This window comes from Dermacentor andersoni, chromosome 3 (assembly GCF_023375885.2).
Source record: "Dermacentor andersoni chromosome 3, qqDerAnde1_hic_scaffold, whole genome shotgun sequence".
Lineage (NCBI taxonomy): Eukaryota > Metazoa > Arthropoda > Arachnida > Ixodida > Ixodidae > Dermacentor > Dermacentor andersoni.
In genome coordinates, this window is record NC_092816.1 from 65,884,835 (window position 1) to 65,899,751 (window position 14,917).

Consider the following 14,917-nt stretch of genomic DNA (forward strand, 5'->3'; position numbering starts at 1 on the left):
TAGCAGCCATCATTATGGCTATCAAACTGCATACGACATGTACATTTTGCAGCATCACGACAACACGAACGTGTGTTTCATGGAAGTACAATACTGAGCAAAAGTGTGTAAACAAGTTTTTTCGGCACAGTTCAGTGCTACAATGGCCACCTAGCAGGTAACAAGTTTAAACTGTGCCATGTAACGCTTCAGGCCTGTATTGCTGGAACAAGGCATCATCCATTGTTGCTGCAACAAGGCATCAAGTAATATGAGCATTTTGCACTTTCAGTATCTTCAGTCTTTATTAAGGCTGGAACAATGAAGGCACGTGCATACTTTCAAATATGACTACAAATCTACAGATGATGGGGATGAGTATGGTGAACAACATATGACTAGGAGTGTACAAATAATGTTTTCATACAAGCTTCGTTGTAGACAAATGCATAATTATAAGGCATACGTGTATATAGATTCATTTGTTTGTATATACAATATAAAAGAAAACACAGAACTTTATATTAAGGGATATGTATGCTATTATAAATCAATTGTACATGAAGCATGTCCAAAAACACAAGATATATAAGGCAGTTTATGGAATAAAAATAGCGGTTAAAAAGCTTTGGCCTTGCGAGTGTCGGGAGAAAGGTGTCAATAGAAGGACATTATTTTAAAAAGAGAAATACTAGTTGTCGTTACATGACAGCAAGGTGGAAAAGAAACATTATAAACCTAGTTTACAATTGTTCTTTCAGAAATTTGTAGACAAACAATACCTGACCATCTTGTGCTGTTAATTGTGGACGCGACCACTTTTCAAGAGCACTGTTAAATTTAATGCTGGGCCGTTGTAGTTTCAGAGTGAAATAGTGCTTTATCAGCGACACTATTTTGTCATGATAAGAGAGATAAATATGTGTTACTCAATGTGAAAGTGTGCTCAAAAAGTAGGAAGTGTAGAAGTACACTGGAACCATTTAAAATGTTAGTATGGCTGAAATGCGAAGACTAAAGCTTCGTTCCCAAGGCCCACTAGAAAAGGATGCTCGATGGCGGCATTACTTTGCCCTTGAAAGGTTTTCCTGAGATGTCTTGTGCTGCAGATAAAGCTGCAGGAGTTCACATTAGTCTACAATGCCTTTCTTTTTTTTTACTCGTGCACATTCCTGAGTGTGTATAAAGTTTTGTTTTTCCTTCAGCCCTAAAAACATGCACAAAGTAACTTGGTGTGCTCATTAGGTCACTTGTGTGTTGGTCCCAGCATTTCACATGTACTGTCTACAACTATAAGAGTGCAAGCATCACTGTGAAAATGTGCACTGTTGTTTGCAAGGCATGACTTGGCTTGTTTGAGTGCACACCGGTCACTGATTTGTCATTCCCAATTTGTCATTTCAAACCTTGCCATCCTGCTTACATTAGAAACGGCACAATACAAGGAGCAGTCCTGCACTTAATGTGTGTGGTGGAATTGCTTCCCCAAAGAAAGCTTTCTTAAGCTGCGTCATTGTGATTGCAATGGCTTGCAGTCTTCGCAGTTAGAAGACATACTATACCAACTCTTATCTGCGGCCTGCACCACGGTTACTCACTGCTGCTTGCATCTCGAGGACCTCCAATCACCTTGCTTATCTTGGCGTGAGCAGTGCGCACAAAAATATATTGCCAGAGCAATGTGTACAATGCTATTTTGGTGTGTAGTTCTTAACAACTTTAGGCAGCGTGAGACGGGACTGACAGTGTCAACATGCTCAAGCAACGCACGCTGGCTTGCACCATCAGAAAGTGGCCACATCATAAACTTAATTGCAATAAGGGATCGATGATCCAGTACATGCAAGAACAAAATGGCTCGTCATGAGCCATTTTTACAGCTCTATATAGCTTGATATAGCTGCTCTCAGGTTTGTCGATTCGACGGGCCAGTATAAGCGCCGCCATCTTAAAGGTTCAGTTTTCAGCCTAGTGTAACATCGACACCTAAGAGTGGCCCCAGCAACTCACTCTAGCTTGTAAAAGCAGCTGCAATTGAACTTCAATGTCGGCAGACAGCAGCTTTATGTACAGTCGTCCACAAAAGCTTTCGGCGCACAGGATTTGCGGAAAGAAGTTCCCATGACGCCTAGTCACATAGCCTCAAAGTTTCAGTCTGTAGCACTTTTTTTTTTTTTTGCGACCTACAAGGTGATTCATTAAACTGAAAGCGCCATGCCTCAATAGGGCAGAAATCGACATTGTAGTGGAAGTGTCCCGTAAACATTTGCGGCCGACTGTACTTAGCATCAAAAAAAAAAGGGGGGGGGGGGATAAGAGCCTTTTCTGCGCAGCAATTGTAGCTTTAAAACTCGCCCGACATTTCAACGCCATCGTTCAGCACCTCCAAGGTCACCGTCGGCGCACTTTCACGGTCCGCTGCTCTCCCCACAGTCTGGCGACCGCAGTCACACGGCGATGATCTTGCTCTCGTCCACGGTGACCTTGATGAAGACGGCGTTGTCGCGCACGTAGTGACACTTCTTGAGCATCTCGTGCGACACGAAGCGCGGGAACCCGAACCCCAGCGCGTCCGGCTCGCGGCTGGGCCGCTGGAAGTTCTTCCACGTCGGGTCCGGCACGAAGCTCTCGACGATGTGGCACGCCTTCTCGGGCGTCGACGGCTGGTCCAGCAGCGCGAACGACACCGTGTGCGCGAAGGGCCACGGCAGCAGCGAGTCGTACTCGCCCGGCAGCAGCTTGATGTAGACGGACAGGTGCGTCGACTCGCCGGAGCCGTTGCCGTTGAGGAACAGCGTGGCCATGAGCCGGTAGCCGTACGGGCTGGTGCTGAACGGCGGGCTGCAGATCTCGAGGCCGCCCTCCTGAGCCTTGGCCTCGGCCATCTTGTGCGAGTAGTCGGAGATCTTCCAGAGCAGCGTGCCCGTGGTGTTGGCCACGAGGCCGTGCAGCGCGGTGCGCAGCGCCGAGATCTGCTGCTGCTGGCGCGACACGATGCCGCACAGCAGGCCCAGGTGGTTCTTGCTGCTCTCGTCCAAGTGCTGGTCGAGCGCGAACTGCGAGCCCTGCAGCAGACGTGAGAGAGACGGTATATGAAGTACGACGACGAGCGCGGAAGGCCGCATGCGTTCTCTGTATGCACACCGAAAGGAGACGGCCCCCATGTAGTTCGGGAATCAAAGTGCGTCGGCGCAACAACTTGCCAATTTGGAGCGCAACTGCGGCGCGTGAGCATATCACAGAACGCGGTATCTCGCTTACTTTCGACGTGCATTATAGATATGCATTCCGGTTCCGTAGCCGCACTTACTCGAAACGTGGGCATCTGGCTTCGCAGTATCTCCGTGAAGGTGAAATTACGGAAGAAACGAAAAGATTCGTCAAACCTGAAACTTTGTGACGTCATGCTGCGCAGGCGGGCGTGCCATTTGTTCTAAGCAAGCCTGAAAGACGTCTAATCGGATGTGCCGCGGGAGCACTCGGCAGCGTACCACTCACTCCGCGATTCTCTGCTATGAAGTGCATGCTTGGTAAGTCGTCCGGTCGGTCGTCACGTTGAGTGCATGCACCCGTGCGGTATCAGTGGAAAAAAGATACGCGCGTGATCAGGCCATTCAGTAAGCGTCGCATTGTTTGACAAGAGTGACAGAGAGGCGTGCAAGTGCATGAGGCGCGCCATCACCTTGAACTTGCAGCCCAGATCCTTAAAAACGCAACCCACAGCCGCGGCGGGGCAGAACTCCTTGAGGTGGTGCTCCAGGTCCTCGCGTGGAATCTTCGTCGTCTCGCACTGGTGGCACTGTACCAGGTACCGCGGGCACTTGGGAATGTGGTTCTGCGAAGAAAACACGGGGGAAGAAATACGAGCTGTCATGTCCTGCTTGTACTTACAACGTCGCGGATGTTTGGAAAAAAGGCGCCATTCCTTAGCGCTTTCGTCTGATCGAGTATAGTGATTCATTCGAAACTCGATGGAGACTGCGAATTTTCTGCACGACTTTCTAATACCTTCACTAACCTTCCAACCCGCTGTCTTTAGTACATATTTGGTAACCTTCAACTCGCTTTCGATATATGGTTGAGGTGCCGATAACGTCCATTTCGTCCCCACTTTTTTCTTTCGCGTTGTTTACGCCACCAGACGCGCTTTCGATGTGTCCCAGACGTGTCGCACTACTAGCCCACTGCCGACTCTCCGGGCTGGCTCGGTGGCTTTGCAGGATGTCCCAACTAACTTTAGCCAGACTTTAAAAATATGCGAATGCCACGTAGCTAGACAGAAGCAAGGTAATGTTATTTGCCGTCGCTTGGAGATGCTAACTTTCTTTCATTCCGAGTAATTAGATAATTAGTCTTAATTAATTAACCAACTCAAATATTAGAACTAGATAAAATGGGTCAATGAGAAAATTGTAGAACGACATGAAAAGCTCCCGATACAACTTTCTGTTGCTCAATACGTGCTACATAAAAGTGTTTTTCCGAACGTGAGAGAAGCCCGCAAATGCACGCAAAATTGTCGTGCGACTGGCCGCTCGAGGCACTTTGCGTGTGTTCGCGAGCTTCCTTCGCGCTCGGAAAAAGACTTTTATGTAGCACGTATTGAGCAACAGAAAGTTTTATCGGGAGTTTTTCATGTCGCTCTACAATTTCCTCACTGGCGCATTTAATCTATTTATAATATTTGATAAGTTGATAAATTAAGACTAATCATCTAATTCGGTGGAATGAAAGAAATAATAATTTGAGTATATCCAAGCGACGGCAAACAACATTACCTTGGTTCTGCCGAGCTACGTGGCATTCGCATATTTTTAAACTCTGGCTAAAAATGAGCTGGGACACCCCGCATATGGCTTTCTGCTTCTCAGTATGACGCGGGCGGTAAGCCTCGTGTACAGATCCTAACGCACACGTTAAGCAACCGCAGGTAAGTGGAATTCATATATATGCTTCTCCAGTCCCTGCGCTTCTCTTGGGACGTCATATCCCTCCATCGGTAAATCAATAAACCCCGATGCTGTAGGCTCCAATTATGATCAGCCTTTATTATCTTGCGGCGCGCGTAGTGCTTGCAGCATCGAAAAGCATTCGACTTTTTTAGGAGCGTCCATGCCCCCTAATGTTCTTGGTAGCACAATCGGTCGAACGCCAATCTCAGAACAGAATCGAAAGAAGGGGTGGTGTAGGAGGCATACTCAATTCTGGCTGGCGTGCGCTCGTTTATTTACAACGACAATTACCGTTGTCATAGTACCGTTCTTCTATTGGGCGCGCAAGTACATGCCTAGAAGCGGGTTTCGCCCCACAACGAGCCTTTCTGAGGAGAAGCCACCTTAGACGAGCGACGGCTTTCAGGGGCGCTGCGCACACGCAGGCTAAAGCCCCTGGTGCAGGCTCCGGCCTTCGAAAGCACGTCGAACCACCGTGACGTCAACGTTTTCTTGTACAAATTCTCGCCTCTAAGACATTGGCATAGTGCTTATTATCTGTCATTGGAAGGAGCAGTGGCAGATCGGGCGAAACAACGAAACAAATGAAAAAGAAAAGCGTCACACGTGTTTCGTCTCGTTTGACTAGCTTAGACCATTTGTTTATCCTGTTGCGCATCATCTCGACCCATTCGCAGGCGGAACAATTAGTTGCGCGTTTGCGCAGGAGGGACGCAAACTGGCCCGGACGGTGGCTCGATATGGCAGGCAAGCGGAGCGGCACACAGCGTAACCTAAAACCTCGCAACCATTCATTTGCGAGCTGCTTCGTGCCTACCCGAGAGACGGAAAGAATGACAACACAATAGTAATCCATAAGAACGGAAGGAGGCGTTAAAGTTGTGTGGTCGAATTTACAAAGCTTATAGTTCGCGAGTGTTGTTCGCCCTTGGCCTGCCGCCTTCGTTAGTAACACGTAACGATTTTTACTGGCATATATTCCTGAAGATACCTTGACTGTTCTAGCGCAAGCACTGTTCATATGAATGCAGGCCCTGATATTTTTTTCTTTCTTCACCCAATCTCCGCGCATGTGGAAAAAAAGAAAAGACGGAACAAGCGCAGTAGAAACTGCTGCGTCAATTTCCTGGCATCTTTCTCAGAACCGCGCGCCCTTCTAGCTACCCAGCTAGGTCTCTGCATGGTATGTTCTGCAGTGTAGACCACAACATCCAAGATGCGGCGACGATGGTCGTATCTCTCTCCGATCGCTGTTACTTTGCGACGGCGTTCATTCACTGCGCACACGGGCCCTGTTGATGTGTGGCGAGTGGTTACCTTGAGCGTGTCGAAGACGAACTCCTTGCGGCAGTAGGGGCACGGTACGAGCCGCTTGGTGCAGTCGTTGGTGCGGTGCTCCTGCAGCAGCCGCCGCGACACCTTGACGCCGCACTTGTTCTCGCAGTACACGGGCTCCAGCGGACACTGGCTGGCGTGCTGCGAAAGAGGACCAAGACAAGGGGGCGCGAAAGGTCAGTTTCGGACGCGCTGGCATATTTACGGTAAACATTTCAGGTAATTAGAAAGAAACAAAGCGAAAACTATTATGTTCACGCCAAAAAAAAAAAAAAAAAAGGCGGTTCAGTTTGTTTGACGGCAGGCTTTTCTCAGTCATTTCTACCAGAAAAAAAAAAAAAGATCTGAGGTGGATCGCAGACAGCGTAATGTGTGAAAATTTTGTCAAAAGAGGCAATATAACTACAACAGAATGTTCGCAATGATTGATTGATTGATTGTTCGCAACAGATTATTCGCAATGATTGATTGCATGGTGCTGCAAGGAAGTGAGGCTTGCTTTTCGTCATTAAGCAGTGACACCACAGAACAGTCGTAACTGTGACGTTATAAACACGAAAGCGATGCGTCGCCTATCGAAGACTTCTCGAAGGTGAAAGCAGTTAGCAAATTCCACGGCTGTGTAATACCGGTGTCACACGGCGCACTTTCGATCGCAATCAAGCCCTCCGGATCGAAATTCTCAACCGCGATTGGCTCCGTCGCGCAGCTTGCACAAAGGAACCAATCGCGACCGAAAGTGCGCTATAATAGCTGATCACCTCATAGCTCGGATGTCCTTGAGAAGCCAACTTATATATGGTAATGGTCAGACCAACTGCATGTCGCCAGGTTTGCATCCTGGCCATGCAGACGACCATGGTCGTCTGCATCTTAGGCAATTAACTTAACCCCTCAGTGATCGATACGCGCGCGCGCGGTGTAGTCTCGTCTAAGCCTACTGGCAAACATAAGATCACGGGAACCTGAAGCGGGTCACCGATTCATCGGCCTCAATGCGAGATGGCAAAGACCATTAAATTTCCATTCGCGCATTTGCGACGCTCCATATGCGAAAAAAAAGAAAGAAAGAAAGCAAACCTTCATATCTGACACTGCGCGCGGTTGAATCCAGAAGGCGCCAACTTGACCTCGATCTCCGCGATCCAATCTCGCCATCTCGAGTGCGTTCGAAAGCGCCAGCGTTGCAAGAGCGCTCCGGCATTCTCTTCGTATCGCAAGGGCACCAGGTCCGTCAAAGCCCGTCACGCGCTGCCCTTGCTTTGAGCGTAACATCTTTCTCTCTCGGTTTGCTCGAACACAACAGAAACGAACGTGAACGAACGTTTATAGTACTCGCAGCTGTGTACTATACGTATAAGCTGCGCGTTCGTGTACGAGCGTACTCTCATTCGCGTGCGTTATGCAGACACATACACCATCTCACATAGAGTGCGCCGCATACGCAAGCGACATTCCTGCGTCGACGAAGTGGATAAGGGAGTGTAGGCAGTGTTCGTTGCATGCGGCACAGGTATACAACGCACGCGCGCCGGTCGTACTACGTGTGGTCACATCCTCACGAGCTTTCTCCGCGGGCGGAGATGACCCATCGCGCGCACAGGCAGCTCAGGGAAAAAAGAAGAGAAAAGAAAACGCGGGGCCCCACCGTTTTCCCACTGAAACGCATTGTCGTCGCCCGGCCGTGTGGGTGACAGGGGTCACGCATCGGTCCCGCCTACCCTTCCTCGGAGTCCTTTGTGTTATACCGGGAGAACACACACACGCATACGGTCGTGACAACGACGCGTACCGTAGTGCTGACAAGGTTTCCCGCGGGGTAGAAACAGCGCGAGGTCATTGTGTGTCTAGCGCACGTGAGCGTCGCGACTGTTTCTCATTTCTTTTTGTCTTTCTTTTTTTTTCTCGGAACTTTCGATTCAAAGTCCAGTATCTGTATCTCTCTCTGTCGCTCTTTCTCGCTGTCTGACCGGTTCGTTCCGCAGCGCTGACCCCCTGGGCTTCGTTCCCCGTTTGGCACTTGTCCCCCATTAGCGGACAGTCAACCTTGAGGTCTCTTGTATGCCCTCGTGGCCTTGTGAAGACTATAGTAAAAGGGGCGACGGACGGGACGAGAGCTGCGGGGAAGGGGAGGGGTAAGTTTTGGCAACGTACCCATTGCATTGTTCGCCTGCTATTCTCGTACATTTCGCTGACTAGTCGTAATAACTCCTCGGTACACACATGCACGTGCACGTCTCCTGCCCCCGCCCCTCCCTTTTTCCGGTCACTTTGCAGGCTTTCGCGCTGTCAATACCTCCGGCTCGATCCTAAACTGGAGTCCGGTGTGCTGCTAGAAAACTGTACCCTTTTTTCTTGTAACTGCGTCCGCTGAACGGAGTAGGGACATCTTCGTTTTACATTCAGCTGTCATTATTACATCTAGCTCGGTTAGATATTGTGGATCGGCGCCTGCATTTCACTTAACTCTGCAATGCCCAACGTTAATAAAAAATAGAACATATTCGACAACTCTGTTTCTAGCCATATGGAGCGTACTCTAGGGCAGGAAAACAAAAAATAAAATGCTGTTTGAGGTAAAACTTATCTAGCATTTCCCGCTATTTATTAGTAATTCCTTTGCTGAACACTACCCTGCGGAAAGCTCGCCCCAGAGTGTCAACATATACTATAAGGGTATGCGTTAGTTTTCCCGCGCTTAAACAAGAATTCTGAGGACTCGAACTTAACGTAGAACCTGTGGCACTGCATGTTTCAAGTATACATTGTAGCTACGGTGGACTGGTGACGATTCGCTTCCTCAGGGTTTTCTCAATATGCTTCAGTAAGGACTAGGGGGGAGACGTTGACCCGTATGAGCTCACAGCTCCCCAGACGTATAGGACTGCGTTCACACTGGCGAGCTTCAGCCTTCCCCCGAACGACAGAAGCCCGTGACCAATGCCCACTGCTTTTCCTCCGTGCATTAGTGACTGCGGCGTACGGCAAGTAGCTGAGTGGCCTCCAACAACGCGCACGAAACGCCCTGGGGGAAAGCACGAAGGAGCAGACTCCCTACAACAGCAGTCGCAGTTCAGGCCTCCGAGCGGCATCGCATAAAGTACTAACGTAACGTCCGACAACTTCGCGGACGGCCCGACGGCGAAGTACGCACGCATTCGGCCTGCGTTCGGCTTCTTGCGAGCTCTCTCCCACGCTCCTTGCTCGCGCATTTCTTAAAGGGCACCGTATAAGGATCGTAAGCTGCTGTTGCTTTCTCTTGAGCTTCTTTCATTCGCTCTTTGCTGCCTAATGCTCTGCTTCTTCCTCACTGTGGTAGAATCAAGCTGCCCTTCGCGGTGCCTGTGCGCACCCGGAGAAGAAAGAAAGAAAGAAAGAAAGAAAGAAAGAAAGAAAGAAAGAAAGAAAGAAAGAAAGGGCGAAGTCACGCGAGTGCACCGTTTTCTCGAATTGCGACGTCACGCTCGCGCCCTGCGGCGACTATACGGGGACCACGTCGTTAACGAGTTAAGTGGCGCGAGCACTCGCACATGCGCACACGCAAGCGCACGGCAACGAAAAGAAAAAGTCGCAAGGACGGGGCCAAGGCGGTCAGAAGAGAACGTGGTCGTTTTCGCCGATTCTTTCTTTGGCACCCCTAACGTCCCCGTGATGTGAAGCGAGCTCCATCGGATTGCGCTACGTACGGCGCCGCAGCCGCCCGAATAGTTGCCGCGAGCAAAAGGCCCACTGATCTAGCCTCCAATCGGCGGAGCCATTAGTGCCATATGCGTCTTCAAAGAGCTATAATACAGCGATTGAAAGGAGAGACGCGCAACGATGCAGCGAATAGAGAGAAGTGGTCACATTAGTCGAAAAGTCCCGCAACTGTGAATTGGCTCACTTTGCTTCTCGCGGGAACCCCATGCGAGCAACGTTCTTACGTTCCAAGGTATACAGGCATTTTTACGCAAGCTTGCATAGAACAACAGGAAGTGTTCGCAGGGTGGCCACGGGGCACCCTATACCGAATGACGAGAAACATTACTTTCGTATGAAAAATCACCCTCTGTCTCTTGGTAAGAAAGGCTATATATCGCTGTATGTGTGTCGCGCTTCCAGGACATCTCCATCAAAGGCGAGAACCGCTGGGTCCGCTGGCAGTCTCGCGAGGTTGAGGTGCAGTGACTTCGACGGCGGTGATTTGTCTTCGACACGTGCATTGGTTTGGTCGTGGGCGCTATTTATATATTCGGAGGCGCGGAGCCACATCTGGTTCTCCGTTTCGTGCGCGTCTCCTCGTGTATACGTACGCGTATACGCACGCGCCTCGTGTATATAGGCACGTCGTTGCGCCAGGCATCATCCGCGACTTTCAGCGCGACGGCCGCATAGCGCTTGCGTAACGTGGTTGTAGCTGAGCGATGCCATTCTCTCTCGCTTCCTTGCCGCGGCGGCGGCATCTGCAAGCGGCTCCGCGTTCCTTCACGGTCGCCTCACGCCGCGTGCCAGAGGGGCAGATGGAAACGGGCGACAGCGCACGGGGCTTCCAAAAGAGGCAAGCAGCCTGCTGGCATGGGCGCGCGAGCCAGCCGTCATTGGCTCCTGGGGGTTTCGAAAGAAAAGAACAGAAAGAAAGAAAAAGAAAGAAAGAAAGCGGCGCGTGGCTGCCGGTTCTTCTCGCAAATGGCCGCGTCCATTTGCGCTGCCGCCTTGCACTGCAGGAACAGCTGGTCGTGGTTCCTTGGCTGGCTGGTTAAAAATAGGCGCGGCCCTAGCCGCATGCTCCTTCGTCGCCGCTGTGATGTAATCTTTCCTGACGCGTCGATCCTGTATCTCTTTTCCTTCCAATATACGTAACCGACGCGTGCCACTTCCAAAGCACGTACCATGTACCTTGGATGCTGTACGGCATACCATATCTTTCTGTTGTGTCATATATATATATATATATATATATATATATATATATATATATATATATATATATATATATATATATATATATACATATATATATATATATTCTTAACTAACTCTCGTCTCAACAGTGCTGTTGAAGGGACACCAAAGAGAAACTTCTATCCGAGACATTTGCGCGCGGGTACATTTCGAACGACACGAACAAGCTTTAAATTGGGATGCTATATTACGTTCATTCGCGGTCATGAGTGCGCAGTGTTTACGTATGGCGCAGGAAACAACAGTTTACAACACTCAGAAGGCTTCCTTCATGTCCTCCCCTTTTATTATTAATTTTGGGTCACTTAAATACACCTCTCACGTTTATACTTTCCTACAGAAATGGAAGAAACACGTCAACGCCTAGCTGTCACTTTCCAGTTTCGCGATGGCACCGTCTTTGTCGCCTCCTCGTGCGAAGCGAATGGCGCAGTCCGCGAGGCGCCAAGAGCTTGCTCGTATATGTGCCTTCGCTTGGTAATAAGATAAATCATTTTCAGAACGCCTCTGCATGCTTACTTTATTGAGCCTCCTTTGCGGCTGTCCCTAGCCTGCGCGCTAAGACTACTACGCCGTTTTCTAAGAAGCACAAGAAAGAATACACAGCAGCAACCGCATGTCCACAGAAGGAGCGGTGCCGTATATATATATAGCGCTCGTGTTAGGTGATTTACGCGCGTCAGACACGGGATTCTTTGCTAAGGAAAAACAAAAACTGCTAGATGGTACTCTGGCGCCAGTGTCTAAAGGAGTTACAAGTATGGGAACTGAGCCGGCAAAAGTAATATGGGCATAGTATAGTTTCGTCAAATTTAGTCCTGGTCGCAAACGGCTTTCTGACGAGCAAAATTGATAGTTTCTCCAACAGCATATTAACTGACATCTGCAACAATTCGCATTGACGACGTATGTGCGCAGATACTAGTTGCATTGCTGTGTTTAGGAAACCATGATAGTGTGAACATCTAAACTAGACAAAGCGTTAAATGTCAAGCCACCAGAACGTCACAGTAACGAAGATTCGACACTATACTCATCACTCCCGTGGTAGCTGAACGACCGCAGCGCCACAGTTCGCCCTGGTAATTTTTGTACGAAACCCTGTGGCTGCCACATGGCCTCCGAGACAGAGCAACGAGACAGCGCGCCTCGCCGGATCTCGGAGGCCGCAGCTGCCACCACTGCACTCGTACGCTCGCCGCACTGCTGGGAAAACGCGGTCGCCTGCCGAGCTTGTGACATCGGATGCTCGAGAGAGCGAAGAACATTATGGCGCGGCCAGGCGCAAGCTTCCTCGTCACCCGCTGCATTCCTCGCGTGCGATGTCCCCGCGCGGCCAGGCTCTTCGGCGCACGACGGAAGCCTTTGCCCCTCCCCCCCCCCCCCCCCCTTCTTGCGGGTGATTCACTGCAGTGACTGCGCGTCCAGGAGTTCGACGGTCGCTTCGTGGTTCAGGTTTCGCGGCATAATGTGAACGCTATACATGTGCCCAACTCCTGGTGTAAATTTGTCCCACGGGCACTTACGTCACGTCACGGAAACCTTCCAGTGGGGTAAAAAAGGAATCGTGGCAATGCAATAATTTTACGCAAGAAAAGAAAGAAAAGAAAGAAAGAAACAAACAAAAGCGTGTTCTTAAGTATTTGTATGTTTTTATATTCTTCGTGGTAGCATGCCTTCTAACTTAATTTCACTAGTCAGAGGATTAAGGGCTGCTAATTGGGTATATCACGTTATGAGGCGTACACACCGACGAATTATTTTGTAACTACTGTACAGCCACCTCCTGCTTCGTACATAAAGATAGATAGATAGATAGATAGATAGATAGATAGATAGATAGATAGATAGATAGATAGATAGATAGATAGATAGATAGATAGATAGATAGATAGATAGATAGATAGATAGATAGATAGATAGATAGATAGATAGATAGATAGATAGATAGATAGATTAGGGTTTGCCAATTTGCCACCCAGCACAGAGCGAAGGGGGTTAAATAATGTGTGGAGCGAGCACAAAAAAAAATGCAATAAAGCGAGGACGTACGGTACGTCTATGAAGAAATATGGTTTGCTATACCCTGCACTGAGGGAACACGATAAAGAGATGCGAGGACATATATTCCTGGCGACATATATGGGAAAACCCGAGTATATAGGGTGCTGGCTTGAGCTCAGGGGATATTGTGTAAGCACACAAGAAGATGCTGCTGGCTGACTAATACTTGTAAACGAGAAGTATAGTGAGTCACGCGATCGTTAGCAGCCTGGAACTGCAAGGAGTGGGTGCTGCACTGACATCAGCTGCAGCCTACATCTATGGGCTCCGGGCCGTCGGCCAGCTTTTGGTGCGACCTGTCCCTTCTGACCTCGCCCAGCTGGCCTCGCACATTTACCGCCCCTCTCGCGCAGCTGTCCCGGGCTGCTGTCTTCGAGGCTCCACTTCCTGTCGAAAGCGGGGCAGCCTATAAGCAGCAGCTTGGCTATAACCATACGTGACTCTACGGGCTACTACACCATAGGTTCCGCTGGACTTCAATCAAGAGAACAAATTCTGTGTGTACCTACACGATGATTAAACCGTTTGGTGCCGCAGGGGCAAACTTTCGAATTTAAGGAAAGGAAGAAAGAAAATGTGGGAGAAGAAGAAAGTGAAAAAAGGGTTTCTCAATGGCTTCGTGCGCTCAGAGAGCGTGTATGGCGAGCTGTGGCCACTGCGGTATTCCGAAACTATCGTAATAACAGAAGCGAGACTTCAGCCAGTTGTGGGTGAACGATCGCCGAAAGCACCATGCCCGCCTGCCTTGGCAGCAGCTGGGCGACGGCATGGCGGGCAGTTATGAAGTCGGCAGTCTTCGGGACCAGCCGAGGGCGACCGGCCGCGTCGTGCCTTCATCTCGGAGCAGTGACGCGTCGCAAGCCACTTCCTGCGCATCATCGTCGCTTTCTTTCTCTCGACGCAGACGCGCGCACACACGCGGCCTCCTACGCGTCGCTGGCGCTGCAACGCTTCGCGGAGTTGGTGGACGCGCGCACCTTTCTTAGGCGGCAGGAAGGAAATTCATTACGCCCGCTTGGCCGATCATGCTATGCGCGCGTGCTTATACGCGAGCGCGGCGCGCGAGTTTGAGATCCCAGCTACATGGTCGCGCTTGCTTACGTGCCGCCGCTGACCAGACGCGTATAGTCGCCGAGCGTGCCAGCAGCGCGCGCGCGCGTACGAAGGCTAGTCGTTGAAAGTCGCCGAACCGGCGCAGCGCTCGACGTATACGCGTGCAAGACGCGGCTTCACGGAGCCGTGGCTCCACTTTCTATGCGTGCGGTTGCACGGGAGACGGCGCTCGCACCTGAACGCGTTCTTCTTGGGCAACGCGTATGACGCATAACTTATTGACTGTACTCGTGCCGTGTATACGTGCTCCCGAAAGACGTATCCTGAAGACTGTCTACATGTGCAGACATGTGCCCGTGTACCATACTCACGAATGGCGCATATATATACGGTCGGTGGCGTATATAGTCAGGGGTGGCAAATCGTGCACGTGCTCCCCTCCCCCCTCCCTCTTGAAATTTCGGTGCTAGTATATGCGGCCTACCCAGCCCACCTACTCGCTTCCTCCGCCTTCCCGTCCTCTCGCAATAAATTTCTGGCTATACGCCACTGCACTGCATATATACTGTGAACACGTTTCAGGGATGAAAGCG

At 50.0% G+C, this 14,917-nt stretch overlaps 1 protein-coding gene across 2 annotated transcripts in view; it reads right to left on the reverse strand.

Moving 5' to 3' along the window:
• Positions 1–257: 257 nt before the first annotated feature.
• Positions 258–14,917, reverse strand: part of Traf4 (TNF receptor associated factor 4) — an 81,123-nt gene continuing 66,463 nt past the window's right edge. The window contains exons 2-4 of one of the 2 annotated variants that reach the window (XM_055062499.2): positions 6,249–6,407; positions 3,701–3,814; positions 258–3,044 (exon numbers count right to left, since the gene is read on the reverse strand). In XM_055062499.2, the coding sequence (XP_054918474.1) occupies positions 2,427–3,044; positions 3,701–3,814; positions 6,249–6,407 (891 nt within the window). In that variant the 3' untranslated portion in view covers positions 258–2,426. Of the gene's footprint in view, positions 3,045–3,661; positions 3,815–6,248; positions 6,408–14,917 lie in introns of both variants that reach the window. The other variant, XM_050194063.3, reaches the window with a different exon arrangement.